We start from the raw sequence: 20,774 nt of genomic DNA, 5'->3' as shown, positions 1-20,774 counted from the left end.
AAGTTCTGCGCACTTTGACATTTGTTTGTCCCATAACAATTGAAACAACATGAAAGCCAAATGAAAAGAGTCAGTGTCGCATCTGTAAACCTGAATGAGGGTCTTGTTTTCTCCATAATGCCTATAGAATGTTTTTAATCTCTTTTTGCTGATATACAGTCCTGCGTTCATTAGAATAACAAAAGTATTCCCTACAGAGGCCTTTCAGTTGAGCGTATAAATATCAAGCTGTATGAAGCAACGGTACATCCAGTCAGTTGCTTAACTAATTGTGAGATCAACATGGGAAAGGTAAGGCCAACATCTATTTTTAGATTGTTTTAATGATGTTTTACAAATTATCAACACAATTCAGACGAGATTAATTCATTTATTTTCTCTCTAGATCATCTTTTACGAGGACAGGAACTTCCAGGGACGGCACTATGAGTGCAGTACTGACTGTGCCGACCTGCAGTCTTACTTCAGCCGCTGTAATTCCATCCGTGTTGACAGCGACTATTGGGTGGCCTACGAGAAACCCAATTACATGGGATACCAGTACGTTCTGACCAGGGGAGAGTACCCTGACTACCAGCGCTGGATGGGCTACAATGACAGCATCAGGTCATGCCGTACCTACCCATATGTAAGTCACATACTTATCGTCACTTATAAAGTTTGCTCAAATGATTTACGATCTTTTCCCCCTAATGGTCAATGAATTTGACTTCCTCTTCTTTTTAATTAAATAACTGTCTGAGCCATTCTTTCGGTTTCATTTAAAATGATAATTATATTCTCTTTCTTTGTCCTATAAGGATATATAATATAACATTGGATAGAGCTTAGCTTAAATTTACAAGGATGTTCCCAGGGATGGGTCGAAAGTGTTATCGCAAAAATTGGGCAGTTTGGAGTTTCTCTCTCTGGAGGTGAGATGATTGAGAAGGGATCTGATTGAATTGTTTAGAATTACGAAAAGTTTCGATAAGGCAAAAATTGATGTATGTTTCCACTTATTGGTGAGTTCAAAATGAGAACCTATACACCTAAGATAGCTAATAGCAGATTTAAAAGGGAGTTTAGGAGGAACTTCTTTATACGAAGGGTGGTGAGAATGTGGAACTCATTGCCTGATGTTCTGATTCAAGCAAAAAGCATCAACGCATTTAAGAGGAAATTTGATGCACACATAAGGGAGAATAGCAGGGTATTGGTAGGGGCTTGTGTGGAGTATAATCACTGTCACAAACTAGTTGGGCCAAATGACCTATTTCCATGCTGTATCATTCTATGAAAGGATCCGGAGAAGTTCAGATATGACTGAAGCAAAGATGGAAAGAGAAGAATTCTAAGAATTCTTGAATAGATGGAAACAGTGAGAAAGGATAAGCCATTAACTACAACAAAAATAGAGCAACTTAAGAAGTCATGAGAGCCGTGAATGTATATTAAATAAATACACGTAAATAAGAGTCGTTGCATTGATGCACAGCTCATTGCCAGATCAGCTTTATATTAATTGGATATTTTCAATCAATGGTGAATAATGACACAGAAATCCTTTTCCTTGATATCTTCACAAGTAGATAGCTTTCTTTCCAATGCGCTACAGTTTCATTAAAAAGATGTGTATTGCAAATATATTTACAGCTGTGTTACATGCATAATTGATTCTATATTGCAGTACAGAGGTGGCTCCTACAAAATGAGGGTGTACGAGAGACCTGAGTTTGGAGGACAGATGATGGAATTCATGGATGACTGCCCATCCGTCTATGACCGTTTCCACTACCGTGACATCCACTCCTGCAACGTGATGGACGGCTACTGGACCATGTATGATCAGCCCAACTACAGAGGCCGCCAGTACTTCATGAGACCCGGAGAGTACAGGCGATTCAGCGACTGGGGCGCTTCCAGCTCAACTATTGGATCTTTCAGACGCATGAGGGATTCCTTCTAAATTGTTCTTGAGAACGTGATTCTGTCATTCTGGTCACATTTACAAATGCTAATAAAATTTGTTTTACTTGATTACTGTCTGAATCAGTTCCATTATTTTTGTGTGAATCCTGCAGTGGTAATTCTATGTAGACAGCTTGGCTCTAACACAATTTATATTCATAATACATAGGGCTAAAACCTCCATTCAGTGTTTCACCAGCACCTTCGATAATGTATGACTATAATAGAAAATCTGTTTGATGATCAACATCTCCAAAGACTCATAATACTGATCGGAATTTTTGCCCAAGACTGACTAATTTAATTAGATAAATATGGTAAGATGTAAATGAAAATGTTCTTTCATTTTATTTCATTTTATTTATCAGTAGAACAGGTAGACATTATGACTGGTATAAACGACCCTAATGTCTATATTGGTCCTGGAAGTAAGTGCTTGTCGCTGTCATTGGTCCATCTGGTGATATCTTCTATTGCAGAATGTATCAATTTCAACATCCTCAAGCTCACCTACAAATCACTTCAGGCCCTAGCACTTCCCTCACCTACAAACTCCCATTTGCTAAGCTGGCTCAAATTTGCTGCGTATTCCTTGACCTCTCCGCTCAACCATCAACAGCCGTGGTTACAGCCACTGCGTTCTGAAGCTGTGGATCTCCGTGTCTCAACACTTGCATTTGGTACCCGTTATTTATCCTGTTGACAACAACAGCTTTATTTATATTGTACCCTTCATGCAGGGTGCCAAAATGTCTCAAAGCATTTCACAGAATTTGATGTAGCAACTATACATATTTCTAGGCAAATTTCATATGGTGATCATGAGCTCCCCCACTACCCTCCCCAATCGCAGCCCCCAGCTCAGTTCCGAAACTCTGTCTGTCTAATGTCTTGGGACGTCCTCCCGACTTGAAAGGCACTATACAAATGTAATTTTGTTGTTGTTGTTGACATCAGATTAGTAAATATTGACAGAGATGCTACATGAAATGCAGTTAAAACTGAACAGAAGCAGGTGGCCTGGCTATTTGTGTTTGTGCGTTTTGTTGTGTCCTCTACATAGCTGTGATATAATTTGTACAATGAGATGCCCCAAAAAAGGATTACCTCCTAGCTTAATGTTTAATGCTTCTATATGTAAAACTTAGCATTTAATTTCCTTTTTCCTATGGTCTGAACTGTTTGCACTCCCAACTTTAAAGACCCATAAGTTCCTCTCCCATAGGAATCCTGAGTTTCCAGACATTCATGCCTCTCTACATTTGCTTTCAAATTTACAGACAAATCTGCCAAAAACTAATTATAGATATAATTCTAAACAAAGCATGAGATAACTGGTACATTTTAGCTTATTTTATTATGGTTCGCATATAATTTGTTTTCACACTTGTTAATCACAGTTCATATTTCATGAGCACAAAGCAAAGAAGGTGTGCAACGGTCTCTGAATTATAATAATCAACACCTTTCACAAAGAAGTGGACAATAATCCAGATGAATAAATATTGGGTATTCCAACTGTGATAGAATTCACAGCATTGGTTCTTCCAAAGAGTCACTACAAAACACAGTTTTTTACACCTTACGTTACATCCCATGAAGTGCTTTGAGACGTCCTCCCAATGTGAAAGTTGCTCTACCAAATGCAAAGATTATTCTAGGTTTACCTCTATGAGCAGTCTAATGATTCTTGTGTTGTCAGGGCCAGGTATGAGAAAAGAGAGAACTGGGATTGGCTGTGTCCATTGGGACCATTGTAGAATTTTAACTTTGTTACCTTTGGGGATCAATGAACATCTAATCAAAGGTTTCCTCCTGGCGACAGAGGGTGGAATGCTTGTTAACTTGCATGGCATATCTGTCAGATTTATTGTGTTTGTCATGTATAAGACTTGACAGTGAGTCTTGCTAGGTTGAGTCCTGTAGCTCAGTGGTTAGAGCACTGGCCTTGCAAGCGAGAGACCTAGGTTCGATTCCTGGCAGGGCAAAATGTTGGACAAGTTTCCTTACTCCACACGCCTCTGTTTACTTAGCAGTAAGTAGGAACCCAGTTATTAGTCGATTTGTGGATTGCTTTTCTGGGGTTAATAATTCCTTCAAAAAAAATTGGTCACTTCAATCCATGACAATCTGTTTGAGGGACACTGCTGTGCGCAATTGGCTGCCGCATTTCGTCCACAAAATATAGTCAATTCACTTTACAGTATATTCTGTGAAGTGCTTTGACATGTCTCAAAGACGTGATTAGGTGCTATATCAAATGAAAGGATTATTATTATGTTATTATTTGACTGTGGGGGGTAGAGGGTAGAGGGAGAAATGTGGCATCATAGTTGAACACAAGTCTATACCAGCAGAGGTCTCTACACAGCGATCAGAGATTCAGGTAGCTCAACTGGCTGAAGGCTCTGGGTTTTAATCCTGGTGGTTGTAGTCCTTCACACCATGAAGGTTAAATTAATAAAAATGAGGACCATAACTAACAGTATACTTTTTGGGGTGGGAGGTGAGCATTGTCTGGCTTGGAGTGGTTGAACCTGAGATACCCAGGTATTATATAGAATTACATAAAATTACATAGAATATACAACACAGAAACAGGCAATTCAGCCCAATTGGTCTATGTCTTCTTTTATGTCCACATGAGCCTCTTCCTGCCCTTCCTCACTTAAGCATATCAGCACAACCTTCTATTCCTTTCTCCCTCATGTACTTATCTAGCTTCTCCTTAAATGCATCTATGCTATTTGCCTCAACTACTCCTTGTGGTAGCAAGTTCGACATTCCCACCACTCTCTGGGTAAAGATGTTTCTTCTGACTTCCCTATTTGATTTGGTGACTATTTATATTTATGGTGCCTGGTTTTGGTCTCCCCCACAAGTGGAAATATCTTCTCTATGTCTACCCTATCAAACCCTTTCATAATTTTAAAGACCTCTATTAGGTCACCCCTCACCCTTCTCTTTTCAAGAGAAAAGAGTCCAAGCTTGTTCAGCCTTTTCCTGATAGGTATAACCTCTCAGTTCCTTGTCGGTAGGTCCAGAATTGAAACAAACAAATCACTGGTGGTTGCTCATGCAGTCTGGGTCCTTAATAATATAATAATAATAATCCTTGCATTTGATGTAGCACCTTATCACCTCGTTGAGACGTCTCAAAGCCCTTCAAATAATTTTTTGTAAAGTGGATTGACTATGTATTTTGTGGGCGAAATGCGGCAGCCAATTGAGCACAGCAGTGTCCCACAAACAGTCATGAATCGAGCAACCCAATCNTTTTTTTTGGAGGGATTATTACCTCTGCAAAGCGATCCGCCAATCAACCAGCTGGGTTCCAGCTGCAAGGTAAACAGAGGCGTGTGGTGTAAGGAAACTTGCCCAAGGTTTCGCACTGCCTGGGAATTGAACAATTACGGGGCATTAATGATTAAATTAATGAGATTTAATGTGATACTTTATCTGCAGAATTACTATTACTTTAACATAGCCACCGGGAGCAGGAACACTGGTTGCCCCCTCCCAAACCCAGACATTGAACCAAAGTGCAACATTAACCAAGATCAGCCAAGATTTGAACCTGCCACCTTCTGGTCTATATGGGGTATTGCTGAACCTGGACCTTTACCCACTAAGCTACCGTGCTAGCATAAATCCCAATGGAAAGTTCAATTGGACAGATCTGGAATAATAATCCAACAATTTTTTATTTTCGTTCTTTATCATCTTAGCAGATGTTAAAGTTGAAACACTTTTCCCGTGTTGTATTTGTTTTAGTGGAAATGAATGTCCCTCAACCCTGCTGTTTAAAATAGTTTTGCGTTTATTACATCTAGGTTCGACTGCAGCAACTCCCTGCTTGTCGGCCTTCCCAACTCTTCCGTCCACGAGCTGCAGATCATCCACAACTCTACAGCTTGGGTCCTCTCCCCCACCAGGCTCCATGACCCTGTCACCCCCACCCTCTCCCAGCTTCACTGGCTCCTCATCCCCAGAGGATAGAGTTCAAAATCCTTGTCCTTGCCTTCAAGGCCCTCCACGGCCTTGCTCCTTCCTATCTCTGTGACCTGTTAAAGTTAAAAAAAAATTTAGCCACCCTCCTATCCAGACCCTCCCTGCCCTCCAATCCTCCTGATCCCAAACTCCTGCTCGAGTCCAAATCCCTGACTGTCCAGCATCTTGGGGCATCCTCCCGATGTGAGAGGCACTATACAAACGTAATTTGTTGATATTTGTTGTTATCTTGAACGAATGCAAAATAAAATAACATTGCAAAAATAGTATTCAAATAGCCGCAGCTATTATTTCTGATTGGGAATAGCAGGCTGCCGTTATTAGCCCTGAAAATCTCAGTTGATTTCACAATAATGAGTCCACAGGAGCAAAACTAAGCCGAATCAAATGTTGCTGGTCACAGCTGGAATGGTTGCCAAATTGTTCGCTCATTAAGTATATCCTTTGTAAATCAGTATAGAAACACAATGATGCATTGCTGACAAAGGCAGATCATTTCACTGGTCAAATAAATTATTTGGCTGTAAAAAGGCAAGGCATTTCTAATTGAGCTTGTGATCAGCTCCAACTCTAACCAATACCAAATGTAAATGACAGAACTAAGTTTTCAAAGTGTTATGGGAAATCCACACTTTACAGTGAATCCTATGAAGCGCTTTGAGATTTCCTCCTGACGTGAAAGAACTGTACCGAATGCAAGGATGATATATGATCATAACATACATGTGAACAGTTTTGCAGATTTGCCCAAATCACTGGACTTTTAGCTATTTGACGGTGGACTGACATTCCTTTCAATTCAGTATGAAAATACAGTGTAAGTTCAGCAATTTTCAGTTAGCAATATTTGGGATAAAATTCCACCTGAATCTAGATTTGTCTGCGGGTTCAGGTGGACATTACAGATTCTCATGACACTATTCAAAAAGAGAAGGGAGTTTTTCCCAGTGTACTGGCCAACAATTCCGCTAAAGAGATTCACTTCATGGCTATTTGAGGGAAATTGCTGCGTACAACTTGGCTGTGCGTTCTTTTACAAAATTCAGTCACTAACCTCGCTGTACAGTAAATTCCATGAAGAATTTTGAGATGTCCTCCAATATGAAAGGCACTTCTATTGTACTAAGAACGATGTCCTATGATACTTAAGCTGCATTCACAAATGTACCTTTGCAGGAGACCAAGGCAATTGAAGCCACGAAAGGCAAAAGCAAGTGGCAGGCCAATGATGGTACTGAGTGAATAATGTACATCTCTGCATGCAGTAGTTTGTCCCCCCAGCTAAAGAGAAGAAATATGAACAGATACTTTTTCATTGATTGTTGAGCTAGGTTATTCTATTTAATGCCTAAATTTGTCTACCAACACAGTCACTACACTCTGCTCTAAATCCTGTGAATCGCTTTGAGACACTTTGACGATATAATAAGGTGCTATGACAAATGCATGTATCATCATTATAATAACTAATATGAGGTGTGGTGAATCTCCTTTAAGATTTTTCATGTTTTTATTTGAAATGCGGCTCTTGTGGTAAATGAAACAGGAAAGATTAAAAGCTACAATAATTATTACCATTGTTTTTCTAAGTTTGTAAAGGAAACAGAAACACTTAAAGAGGCTACCGGTAAGCAAAACAACCACAACAACTTGCATTAAATAGCACCCAGTTAAATAACAACAACGTACATTATATAGCACCCAATAACACTTGCATTAAATATGCAGAGTAACATCTCGGCGTGCTTGCAACTCACATTGAACCAGAACAAGGACACATGCAACTCAAGACTGAACCAGCCTCAATTTCCACAGGAAAGAAACAAAGCTTGTCATCCGCTCAATGGCCCACCTCTAACTTTCTTCTCAATAGAAAGACCTCTCTAAGCTGGTATAAACACAGAAGTTGCTGGGAACACACAGCAGGTTAGGCAGCATTCATAGAGAAAGGAAAATGAGTTAACATTTCAGGTCAATGACTTTTCGTCAAAACATTTCAGGTCATTGACCTGAGACTTTGGCTAATTTTTCTCTCTCCATGGATGCTGTTCCCAGGGACTTCTGTGTTTATACCAGGTTTCCAGCATCTGCATTACTTTGCCTTTTGACCTTTCTAAGCGGTTCCTTCTGAATACTGAAATTAACACTATCTTTATTCAACATTATCAGACCTGATTATTCTCTACTTGACTGAAGTGGACTTGATGGCTAAAGCTCTCACTGACTTCTCTAAAGCAATTCACAAGATTGCAGGAGGTTTCGATGAAGGAAGCTCTTTGTCCTATTTGACATAATTCTTGTAAGATATCAATGCTATCCCATGACAACATTGTTCTCTTCTTAAATGAATCCAATATGCACTTCAAGGTCACTCCGTGTTATAAAAATGTGAACCTTGAATTTCCAGGATTAGATCTAAAACCACAAGCCATCAAAACTCCTAGCTCCCATCACTTGAGGATCCCAGGAAAACTGGTTATGAAACTCCAGCTGTATCCATTGGAGATGATGTCACAACTGAAAAGGCTTTTGATTTGGGTTTATTGCCTTGGTGAAATTAGATATGCACTTGGTGGTGAAATCAATAATAATAATAATCCTTGCATTTGATATAGCGCTTTATCACGTCATTGAGACGTCTCATAGCTCTTTGCATGATATACCGTGAAGTGGATTGATTGTGTTTTGTGAGTGAAAAACAGTAGTCAGTTTTGAGCACAACAATGGCCCGCAGACATCCATGGAGTGAGTGACTGATTTTATTTGGGCCAGAACACCAAGAGAACCTCCCTGCTCTTTTCAAATAGTGCCACGGGATCTTTAATGTTCACCTGAACAGGCAGATGGTTTCATTCAAAGGACAGCACCTCCAACAATGAAACACACCCCAGCACTGCATTGGAGTGTCAGTTTAGACTATGTGTTTCCAAGTCCCAGTGTGGGGCTTAAACCCACAACCTTTTAACCCAGAGGCGAGAGTGCTACCACTGTGCCAATGAGAGGGGAATGAAAGATAGAGCATTGCTGTATTTTGTGTAATCTTGGAACCAAGCTGCAATTGTCTCTTCTCTACAGTCTTACATTCCCATCATTTAAACCACCATTAAAATAGTACATTTTCTAGTTTAGCTTTACGTGATTAGCAGTCAACACACTGACAGCTCCTGAGCAGTGTTTCATTGCAAACTGACTATATTTTTGTTCAGTTTTAATTTGGGGGATTTATTATTGCATATCTAGAATTTGACAGGCACTTCAGAATATTTGATATTTTCTGTACATCTCGATGCATCTTATAAATACACATTGTGCAAAATATGATCCACAAAGGCTTTTTTAAAACATAGTAAATGATTGACATCTACTAAAAGCATTCCCGATAAAAATTACAATCACAATGCTGTATCCGAACAAAATATAAGAAATATTTAACTGAACGGTGTTGAGTACTAAATTTTTATTCGTGCATTCAACCTCACAAGCATTTAAACATAATTCCATATGACAAAGAGCAGGACTTGTTTAATACCGAACTATTATTTTGGGAACAAAGGAAGTAAAGCCTAGATTTCGCTGATATGCAAATATGGGTCATTAAAATAACAAAGCTTCAGATTACTGCGCACAATCTGGTTTGATATATAAACTGACACTACTCTGATGTTGTGTTCATCAAAGCAGTTGAAAATTAAAAATGGGAAAGGTAAGTGAAGCAACTACTGTGAATTTCAGAAGGAATTTCATTTGTGCACACCAGCCTTCTTATCCAATTCTTGCTCTCTCTGTCGCAGATCATCTTTTTCGAGGACAAGAACTTCCAGGGTCAGTGCTACGAGTGCAGCACTGACTGCTCAGACCTTCACACTTTCTTTGCCCGCTGCAATTCCATCCGGGTGGAAGGTGGCAGCTGGGTGCTTTACGAGAAAACAAATTTTACAGGATACCAGTACATTCTGACCAGGGGCGAATATCCCGACTTTCAGCACTGGAACGGCTATAATGACAGCATCAAGTCATGTCGTCAGATTCGTCACGTAAGTAACAGTATAATAATAATAATCCTTGCATTTGATACAGTGCCTTATCATGTTGTTAAGACGTCTCAAAGCACTTATATTGTAAGCAACATAATGTGAAGTGGATTGACTGTGTATTTTGTGGGAGCAACCTGCAATGTGTTGCGCTGTTGAAATGCCTTAAATGACTAAAAGCACTGTGAGTGACACTGTTGGTTTTACAAGAAGGCACACCCTGCAAATTTAAACGTTCTGTTTAAACTCAGCAAAGTAATTAGTGGCCGACCTGTAAATATTGCTTGCAGCTTCCCTTCAATTTCTGTTACTGAATGTAATTAACACCGGGGTGAAAAATGTGACATTCCATAGGAAGTTTTATGTGAAAATTGCATTGAATCTGTCATGGAAAGTCACATTTTCCACCACATACTGTATTATACACATATTATAGACTATATTATAGACACTGACAGTTTTAGGGAATATTTTCAAGATTCAACTCTGAACACTGGCACTCGCTGATAGTAATGAAGTGTTTCATCTTTGCTTAGTTTATGCTATCCATTGAGGTTATCTTCTTATCAAGCCAGGGGTCTATTATTCTCCTGTCTTCTAATTCCTAGTGCTGCTTGTCATTGTGTTAAACTGTCCCTCTACTATTTTCTAATCAATTATTCAAAGCTTATTTTTTCAAATTTTTAAACTCTGAATAATAATTTAAGGAGGTTATGTAGAAACACTGATTTCTGCTGTTCATGGGTTACCTGACATCCAATGGAAATCAAACAGCTTCCTTGCGACGCTAAATCTGTCAACTTCCCTTAACATTCTTTGCAAGCCAATGAATAATTTCTACTTGTTACGACTTGTATAAATCCAAAAAAGCATAGAAAGTCACTTTCTTCATCCATATATCAAAATCTAATGCAATTTCTTCTGCAACAACATATTTTTGTAGCACCTTTCATATAAAACAAACATCTCAAAGGCATTCCTACATTCTTTTGACTCAATAAACTTAATAATTTAATAAGAAATAATGATATAATAGTAATAATCCTTGCATTTGATAATAGCACCTTATCAGGTCATTAAGACGTCTTGAATATATTGTAAAGTGGATTGACTGTATTTTGTGGGCGACACACAGCAGCCAATTGCATACAGCAATGTTCCATAAATATCGTGGATTGAGTGACCAATTTTTGAGGCATTATTATCCCCTGAAAGCAATCCACCAATCAACGAACAAATGGGTTCCTGCTTACTACCAGGTAAACAGAAGCATCTGGGGTAAGGAAACTTGCCTAAGGTTTCGCCCTGCCTGGGAATCGAACCTGGGTGCTCATGCTTGCGAGGCGTGTGTGCTAACCACTACGCTACGGGACTTTGAATGATTATTATTATTAATAAGAAATGCTGCTTAATGGTATTTGCTGACACCAAGGCTAAAACACTCAATGCTATTAGTGCTCTGAGCAGCAAGTAAGAGATTCTGAACTCTTCTCTGCGACAGGAGTGCAAACACAGCATAATTGCTTTAAGCATATTGCATCTCAATTGATTTCTCCTGAAGTTGGTAACACAGTTTCCCAGTTACGTTATTGTTAAATTACTAACCATCAGCCTTCCCATTTCTCAATGTCTTAGGCCACTGGCGGTAAATACAAAATTAGAGTCTACGAAAGAACTGACTTCAGTGGACAGATGATGGAATTCTCTGATGACTGCCCATCAATCCACGATCGCTTCCCCTCCCATGAGATCCACTCCTGCCAAGTGCTGGAAGGTGCCTGGATCTTCTTTGAGCATGCCAACTACAGAGGAAGACAGTACCTGCTTGAGAAAGGAGAATACAAGCGATACAGTGACTGGGGTGCAAGCTTCCCAACTGTTGGCTCTTGCCGTCGTGTTACAGAATTCTAAGGGGTTACAATGTGTGACTTTTTTCCGTAGCATTTTGTTTTCAAATTGAAATAAAGTTTGAAGAAGCAGCACTTCAGACTCTTTGTCTGTTCTGTTAGCAGGAAGAACATTAAGGCACTGGAAAGGGTGCAGAGGAAATTCACAAGAATAATACCAGGAATGGGGATCTTTAACTATGAGGACAGGCTGGAGAAGTTAGGACTTTTCCCATTAGAGCAGAGAAGGTTACGCGGGGACCTGATAGAGGTCTCCAAGATCATGAAAGGTTTCGACAGGCTAGATAAGGAAAAGCTGTTTCCGCTGGTAGGTGTGTCTGTGACCCGTGGTCACAGTCTTAAGATATCTACCAAAAGAAGCAGAGGGGAGGTTAGAAGACTTTTTTTCACTCAGCGAGTTGTTCAAATTTGGAATGATCTGCCTGAAAGGGTAGTGAAGTCCGATTCGATAACTGCTTTTACGAGAGAACTGGATAGGTATCTGGGGAAGACGGGTTTGCAGGGTTATGGGGAGAAAGCTGGTGATTGGGGTTAGTGAAAGTGACTTGCTCTGTCAAAGAGCCGGCACAGACTCGATGGGCCGAATGGCCTCCTTCTGTGCCGTAACATTCCATGAATCTATGAATCTATAAACATCTTAATTTGGGGTTTCGGAGTGACACACTTGGCAAGAAACACGAGTGAACTTTTCCTGCTTTGCCTCGGTATAAAATCGAAAGACATAAACTGGACAGAAGTGTTAAGTCTTTTTAAAGCATGTCTGTTTGAACAAAAAAGGAATAAACAAAAGCATCGCTAAATAATTTTGATAAAATCCACACTACAGAACAAGGCATTTCAACTAATGAAGTGAAACAAATCCAATCTGTGGATGCATTGCTGAGCAAATTATTATTAATTGTAATATTTAATAATAATAATCCTTACACTTGATAGTGCCTTATAACATCGTCGAAACGTCTCAAAGCTCTTCACAGGATTAACCGTAAAGTGTTGTTTGTTAAGTGTAAAGTGCATATGTATTTCTCTTCAACCGTGCCTTCACCTCCCCTCTCGACTCTCTACCCACTCCTCGCTCCCTCGCTTCCCTCCCCTCCCCTCACGCTGACCATTTCCTCCCTGCTCGGGTCCCGACCCAACTGTCCAGCACCTTGGGACGTCCTCCCGACGTAAAAGGTGCTCTATAAATGCAATCTTGTTGTTGTTGTTGTAGATGAACTTGGTAGCCAATTTCGCCCACAGCAATGTCCCCACACCCAGCCATGAAACGAATAACCAAATTATAAGTGAGATTTTAAAGTTGCCCAATAAGTGAAAAAAAACTGCATGAAAGATTTTTCAAACATATATATAAAGATATTGTATATATTTCTGGACATTGTCTTGCCACCAAATTGTGAGATGAACTGAGAGCCGATTAATTCTCTCCTTGGGTTTCCTTAAAGTACCTTGCTCTATAATATCATCGAATGATATAAATTTACTGTGCAAAGGGAGCCCATTGGCCTATTGGGTCTGCATCCGCCTACCTTATCCCTATACCCTTTCAGGTGTCTGTCTTTGATAATAGAAAACAATTTCCAATTTATATAACAACTTTCACGTCACAAGGACATCTCAAAGAGCTTAAAATGCTTCATATAACTGTCCTCTACCATCTTTAAACCCGCAATGGACTCTTTCTCTACCATTTTTCTTCTCAGGGTGTTTCACATCCTAACAACTCTCTGAGCGAAAGAAATGCTCCAAAGCTTTTCTGAAGAAATGATTTACAGAAAAAAGATACTGCTGTAAAAAAATCATTGTCAAAGATTGTATCACCATCCTCTTTATTCTGGTATTCAGCCCTTAAGATGTACTCGAAACATTTAAAAAACAAAGATGTAAATTAACTGGAGCACGGTTACCTATCTGCAAACAAACTTTTGAAGCAGTTGTTCTATTACTGAATGGCTGGAAACGCTTTTTAGAAGAAGATGTAGTTTTAGCTTTCATAGCCAAGGGCTGTTAATTCAAGCTGTGACTGAATAGAAAACAACCAAGATCCCTGTTTGAAAAGCCCTGGAATTTCAATAATTCTTTTATCTTCAAAGATCAGGGCATGAGGTCTGTGAAGCATGAGCTGGAATCACAAAATTCTGCGACCTACATTCAGACGGCTTTTATAATGCTGTAAATTGTTCTTAATATAACTTGCACATGTCCTAATGTAAATCTGTGCTTCTATCAATTTCAAAGATGTCCTACGAGGTTCTGCATCCTTTGAATGTCCGTTATTATGCACATATTCGGGAAAATAATAATACATTTGATTTTGTCCCTTTCACAATGGGAGGACATCTTAAAGCGCTTCACAGGATACAATGTAAAGTGTAGTGACTGTATATTTGTTGGCGAATGCAGGAGTCAATTTGCACACAACAACGTCCCACAAATAGCCATGAAGTGAATGACCAATTTTATTGGGAGATTGTCGACCAGGAAACAGGGAGAAACTCACTATTCTTTTTCACCGAGTGTGATGGAACCTTTAATGTTCACCTGAACAGGCAGATTAATTTGTTTCCTAATAGACATGGTAAATGACAAATGCATTATGAAACATCACATTTTGCATTCTTAAGTTGAAACAAGGCTGGTTTAAAGATAACAACAACAACAACAATTACAAAATTACATTTACATAGCACCTTTCACTTCGGGAGGACGTCCCAAAGCTCTGGACAGACAGAGTAAATCCATTCCCACCTTCCTCTTTCCCCTATTCTCCCAACCCCTATTGAGCTATTTTTAGTTTTACTGTAAAGTGCAATGACTGTATTTAACAACAACAATAAAATTACATTTGTAAAGCGCCTTTCATGTCGGGAGGACATCCCAAGGTGGTGGACAGACAGAGTTACGGACCTGAGCTGGGGATCGGGGTCGGGGAAAGTGGGCTGCAGGGGGGTAAGCAGGGAGATCGAAAGCACGGTTGAAAAGGAGGGTTTTGAGATGGGTCTTGAAGCTGGCAAGGGAGGGGGCGAGACGGAGGGACTACAGATGGAGTTCCAGAGGGTGGGGGCAGAGTAGCGGAAGGCCCACGCACCAATAGTGGGGCTGGAGCCCGCTGAGCGGAAGGAGCGAACAGGATGGTAGGGGGTTAGGAGGTCACAGAGGTAGGTGGGAGCAAGACCGTGGAGGGCTTTGTAGGTGAGGACCAGGATCTTGAACTGTATCCTCTGTGTGATGGGAAGCCAGTGGAGTTGGGCAAGGATGGGGGTGATAGGGTCGCGGAGTCTAGTGCGGAAGAAGACACAGGCTGCAGTTCTGGATGATCTGCAGCCTGTGGAGGGAGGAGTTGGGGAGGCCGACAAGCAGTGAGTTTGCATAGTCGAGCCTTGATGTAATGAAGGTGTGTATGAGGGTTTTGGTGGCCTGTGGTGTGAGACAGTGGCAGAGCAGCGCGACGTTGAGGAGGTGGGGGAAGGCAGAGCGGGCCATGGCGTAGATGTGGGGTAAAAAGGATAGTTGAGGGTCAAACAAGACCCCAAGATTCCGGATTGGCTTATCAAGGTGGAGTGTGCAACCATGGATGGTGATGCTGTCAGCGCCTGAGGTGAGGAGGCGCTGACAAGAGCCAATCAAGAGAACCTCAGTCTTGTTGACGTTCAATTGAAGAAAGTTAGCTCTCATCCAGCACTTGATGTCTGACAGACATTCTGTCTGGACAGCAGTGGTCCTGGAGTCAGTTGTGGAGGCAGAGAGGAACAGTTCGGTGTCAACCGCATACATGTGGAAGTCTGTGGATGATGTCACCAATAGGGAGCACATAGATATTGAAGAGGAGGGCACCAAGGACAGAGCCCTGAGAAACACCACACGAGATGGTGCGGGGGATAGAGGAGAAGCCGTTTGTGAAGATGAAGTGCAGGCGGTGTGAGAGGTACGATCTGAACCAGTCAAGGACAGAGCCGTGGAGGTTGAGGTGAGAGGAGAGGCGGTGGATGAACAGGCGAACATGGCAGCCAACTTGGACACAGCAACGTCCCACAAGCAGCCATGAAATGAATGAACAATTTTACCCGGGGGATTGTTGGCTGGGACACAGGGAGAAATTCCCTTCTCCTTTTGAATGTGTTGCACTAGGAGCAGAGTATAGGCAGTGGCGGCCGGAACAGCTGGCCCAGCTGTGCGTACAAGACTATTTAAATATTAACATGAAACTTGAGGCAGCTTCCAGTAAAGCTCAGCACTAACAGGGAGCTACCCTGGGGGTGTAATCAGTATCAATGAGCTTCAGTGACCAATTGAAACGATAAAAACTCACAAGGCACAGACAGCAATATTCTGCCTTCAGAACTGTTTCCATTAGTGTGAGAAATGTATTGCACTGATGTGTTGCCAGCTGGTGACTGGAATATAAACAGGAATCAGTCACGCTGGAATATAAATGCCTGCTGAGTAATTAACAATGAAACGCTGTAGGCTTTAATCATGTTTAGAGGCCAATTACTGGAGGTAAAGTGAGTGCAGAAATGAAAAGGTGCCTTAATTGCATCCTGGGGCCTGAATTCGCGCGGTCTTAGCTTTACTACTGTAAAATTTAGGATTGTGCAGCACTTTGGAAAGTGCTTTCCTACTGATAATTAAGAACATTCCAAATGAAGAGATGAACTAGTGAGCTGGAAGAGCAAGCTCAGCTTCAGACAGGCAGAACTGTTTGGGAGCTGTGTATAAAGGAATATGTATTTGCCCTGAAACTCAGAAGCCTCAGCCTCTGCAGCAGGAGATTAAATAGAAACTCCCCAGTGCTTCTCAAGAAGTATACTAGTGCTCTGCAATGTTATGCAATGTGTTAAACTCTAGCAGTTAATCCCATTGCACATTCTGATGTCCTCAAGCCTTGGCTATTGCCAACCTGCACCTAAATGCTCCAGGATTAATATTATTATCTTTGCATTTGATATGGAGTCAGGAGGACATCTCACATGATGTACAGTACAACAGTAACATGTAGTGACTACGTATTTTCAAGGCGATTAATGAAGCAGGCTGATCTTTTTTGAGGAGAGTGTGTACACCATAAGATCGCAAAATTAATTTCAAGATTAGCTTTTCCTTCTGGACCACCCATCCTACCCGTCCCCCTTGACAGCATTAAACTGTTTTTTAAATGGTCTCAACCACTGTTCCCAGCAACCTGTTCCAATGGTTGATTATCCTCTGAGTAGAGAAAAACTGATCCAGAGGCGAGAGCTGTAACAACATAGAATCTTACTCGTGTTGTTACATTGGTTTTATGGTAAATAATCCAAAAATAAAAGCAAGGAAGCGGCGTAGGACAGATTGAGGGCAAATGACATGGAAAATAACTCGGAAGTTTGCAGCACAAGGGAAGGCTATTTGACCCTGCATGTCTCACTTTAAAAGGGGAATTAAGTAAGGGTAAGGAGGACTGAGAGATATTAAAAGAACAGTGAGAAACAAACATCAGCACTGGGTTGAATGATCTCAAACTGTGTTGCAAGTGTTTTATTGTTCTATAACTGTTCTCATCTCTAACAAAATGATTTTAGTACTTGCTTAAAACAAACTAAGCTGTTTTCATATATTGTAAATAACCCAGAAACACAGTGCCACATGTTATTAATAATAATAACGATAATAATAGTCCTTACATTTTATATACAACAAATTACATTTGAATAGCGCCTTTCAGGTCGGGAGGATGTCCCAAAGCGCTTCACAGAGTGGAGTGACTGTGTATTCAGTGGGGTATCGTAACAGCCAATTTGCATTAGGCAATGTTTCACAAACAGCCACAAAATGAACTTTAATGATACAAGGTGAGGTGTTAATGTAATATTTATGCATATTCAAGAAGGACACATCAATGCGACTATGAGAAACCTGAATAAATTTCATCATTCACACTCTACATTTGTAGACGTGTCTGTTTCCTTATCAAGGATCTCATATGTCCCTATGAACAAAGGTGGTCAAATTCCAGTCTTGAAAAGGAATGAACTTAGAGCTTTTACAACAAAAGATAGACTGTGTCATGAACAATTTTGCTTACACATAGGGTCCAAGGTCACTTCACTAACAATGTATTTTACTACTTTGCTCTTTTGGAGAGACATATAAATAACCAGACCCCATTGACTCTCATCACAAGCAACCGACTCGCTTGGACTACCATGGGACGGGTAAGAAACATATTCAGAAAACCATTCTGCTATTTTAATGATAGTATATAAATGTTATATGAAGTCTATCTCTACAGATCATCTTTTACGAGGACAGGAACTTCCAGGGACGGCACTATGAGTGCAGCACTGACTGTGAGGACCTGCAGTCTTACTTCAGCCGTTGTAACTCCATCCGCGTTGAGAGTGACTATTGGGTTCTGTACGAGAGACCCAATTACATGGGATACCAGTACGTTCTGAACAGGGGAGAGTATCCTGAGTATCAGCGCTGGTTGGGCTACAATGACAACATCAGATCATGCCGTGGATACAGCTATGTAAGTTACTTGTTGACGAATAATTTCACATTTTATAGGATCAAAGGGTGCTGCTAAAATAATAGCAAATTCAGCTTTTAAGAAAGTGGAAGCAATTATGTAGTTGCACTGAGCCTGTACCAATCCAAATCTAATTACACACTAATTTGTTGCAACTGGTATAGTTCCACAGTCCCATTACAGAACATCCTTTGCTCAAAATATTCTTCGGTAAATGCAAACATTAATATTTTATAGCTTTTCTTTTAAAAAATCCAATAATACACTATAATTCTCACTGAATAAACTGTGGAAAACTGCACTGATTTTATCATTATCTACACAGTTTACGAAAGACTTGTGAGCCTGCAAATTATTGGATCTTCCTCATGAGTCCATTAAAATTGCATCGCACTCTTTCCATCTGTATCTTTAAATATTTGGACCAAGTGATTAGGGACCATTGAGAATGAAACATGCTCTCAAAAGCATAACTTAGTGAAATCATTTGCAAGCTTGTGGCCCGGTTTACATCTGAGAAGGAAAGTAGTTGACTGTGTTATTGAAGTTCATTCTTTGCAGGCTGTCTTTCATGTGCTTCAAATGGGGCGTGTCATTCAAAAATGTCATTCTTCATACATTCTAGATGCCCAGCAGATCCTACAGAATGAGGGTGTACGAGAGATCTGACTTTGGAGGACAGATGATGGAATTTACGGATGACTGCTCATCCGTCTACGACTGTTTCCATTACCGTGACATCCACTCCTGCAACGTGATGGACGGCTACTGGATCTTCTATGAATATCCCAACTACATGGGAAGACAGTACTTCCTGAGACCCAATGAATACCGAGGATTCAGCGACTGGGGTGCGAGTTATCCTGCAATTGGCTCCTTCCGTCGCATTATGGATTACTGAATACTTCCGTGCATAACTTAATTTGCTCAAGTGAAACTTACATAAATGAATGAGATTTAAAAAACGAATAGTTTGACTGGTGGTGTCTTTTCAAATTAATCTTGTATCCATTTTATTATAAACATTGGGGCTTAAAGGATAATCACAGCGCACAGCATAACATTAAGAATGATGCTTTCCCTGAAAGCCTTTTCATTGAACAATTTCAGGCTGAAGTTAATGTAAGTAATCCCACTTTAAAGAGCAGGGTCTTTAAATAGTGGGTCAAATAAATGCACTAAACAGTAACTCACAGAGAATGGGCAGCAGATTGCTCATTAAATTACAGTTCTCAACTTTTCCACAAACAGTTGCAGAGTGGTTTATATCCAGTCATATGCATCATTTTTCTGAAGCTTATTTAAATCCACAAATGAAGCTTGGGCTAGATATTATATATACCTATATTGTATAGGTTTACCTATTTAGACTCTTTGTGGGCTGCTGCTGTGTGCAATTGGCTGTTGCGTTTCGCCCATTATATACAATCAATTCAATATATTCTGTGAAGCGCTTTGAGACATCTCAATGATGTAATAAGGTGCCATATCAAATGCAAAGATTAATATTATTATATGTATGTATTATATCCCGTGTAGTTGGTCTTGAGTTAATGAAGGTTTTGCCTACCAAATTCACAATCATTACACTCACAGTAAATCCTATGAAGGGATTTGGGATGTCCTCCTGACGTGAAAGGCACTATTCCAAATGTAAGAATTAGTTTTTATTGTTTTACTCAGACAGCAGTTCTGATGAGGTCCAGTGTTAGCAAGTTGAGTGAGCAGTATAGATTCTTGGTGCTGATAACTTGGGTATCTGAGAGAACAAACAGCCTTTGCTGGATCTCTTCAATTTCAAAGAATGACGGGCAATAATTCCAGTAACTGGAAGTACGTCCCAATGATCAGCAGGAACTTCATCCTCTATTTCTGGAGCTGAGTTTCTAGTCTTAACGGGAATGGCAAGAGGATTTGTTCGAAATCCAGTTAATCAGAATCATCTCCTCCAACCTTCACTGCGAGGAGATGCTGGATTTCCTTGAATCCAAAATCAAGGGAATCCGCTCCGCGGTCACTGCCCCTCCAACTTCCACCCACCCCCCCCCCCACCCCTTCTCTCCCACACTCCGACTCCTACCCATCCTCCCCTATACACCTTCGAACCCGTTTCCCCACCCTCTGTCACCAATCTCATTCGGTCCTTGAAACTCACCACACACTCCCTGGACCCCATCCCCACTCCACTCCTTACCTCCCAGTTCCACCTCCTTGCCCCACTTCTCACCGACACCATTAACCTGTCCTTCTCCTCTGGCTCTGTTCCCATTCCCCTCAAAACTGCCACCATCACTCCCATACTGAAAAAACCCTCCCTTGATGTGTCGCAGCTATCAAGCCACTGACCCATCTCCAACCTACCCT

General features: G+C 40.6%; 3 protein-coding genes across 4 annotated transcripts; all 3 read left to right on the top strand.

The window, feature by feature from the left end:
• Positions 1 to 267: 267 nt before the first annotated feature.
• On the top strand, positions 268 to 1,948 carry LOC103182915 (gamma-crystallin S-1-like). Of its 2 annotated transcripts, none has more exons than XM_007900105.2 (3): positions 268 to 291; positions 386 to 628; positions 1,670 to 1,948. In XM_007900105.2, exons 1-3 carry the CDS (start codon positions 283 to 285, stop codon positions 1,946 to 1,948), a joined length of 531 nt encoding a protein of 176 aa, XP_007898296.2. In that variant the 5' UTR covers positions 268 to 282. The 2 variants fall into 2 exon arrangements, with proteins under 2 accessions (XP_007898296.2, XP_042192113.1); XM_042336179.1 differs by having other exon boundaries at positions 283 to 291; positions 386 to 632; positions 1,677 to 1,948.
• A 7,707-nt stretch (positions 1,949 to 9,655) lies between these two features.
• On the top strand, positions 9,656 to 11,903 carry LOC103182914 (gamma-crystallin S-1-like). The gene is made up of 3 exons (XM_007900104.1): positions 9,656 to 9,682; positions 9,753 to 9,995; positions 11,628 to 11,903. Exons 1-3 carry the CDS (start codon positions 9,656 to 9,658, stop codon positions 11,901 to 11,903), a joined length of 546 nt encoding a protein of 181 aa, XP_007898295.1.
• A 6,166-nt stretch (positions 11,904 to 18,069) lies between these two features.
• Positions 18,070 to 19,379, top strand: LOC103182913 (gamma-crystallin S-1-like). The gene is made up of 3 exons (XM_007900103.2): positions 18,070 to 18,090; positions 18,168 to 18,410; positions 19,036 to 19,379. The coding sequence occupies exons 1-3, from the start codon at positions 18,082 to 18,084 to the stop codon at positions 19,309 to 19,311; spliced, it is 528 nt and encodes a 175-aa protein (XP_007898294.1). The 5' UTR covers positions 18,070 to 18,081; the 3' UTR covers positions 19,312 to 19,379.
• The last annotated feature ends 1,395 nt before the right edge of the window (positions 19,380 to 20,774 follow it).

The sequence above is a fragment of the Callorhinchus milii genome, unplaced genomic scaffold (genome assembly GCF_018977255.1).
Source record: "Callorhinchus milii isolate IMCB2004 unplaced genomic scaffold, IMCB_Cmil_1.0 Scaffold6, whole genome shotgun sequence".
Lineage (NCBI taxonomy): Eukaryota > Metazoa > Chordata > Chondrichthyes > Chimaeriformes > Callorhinchidae > Callorhinchus > Callorhinchus milii.
This window is presented reverse-complemented; position numbering and strand designations above follow the sequence as displayed.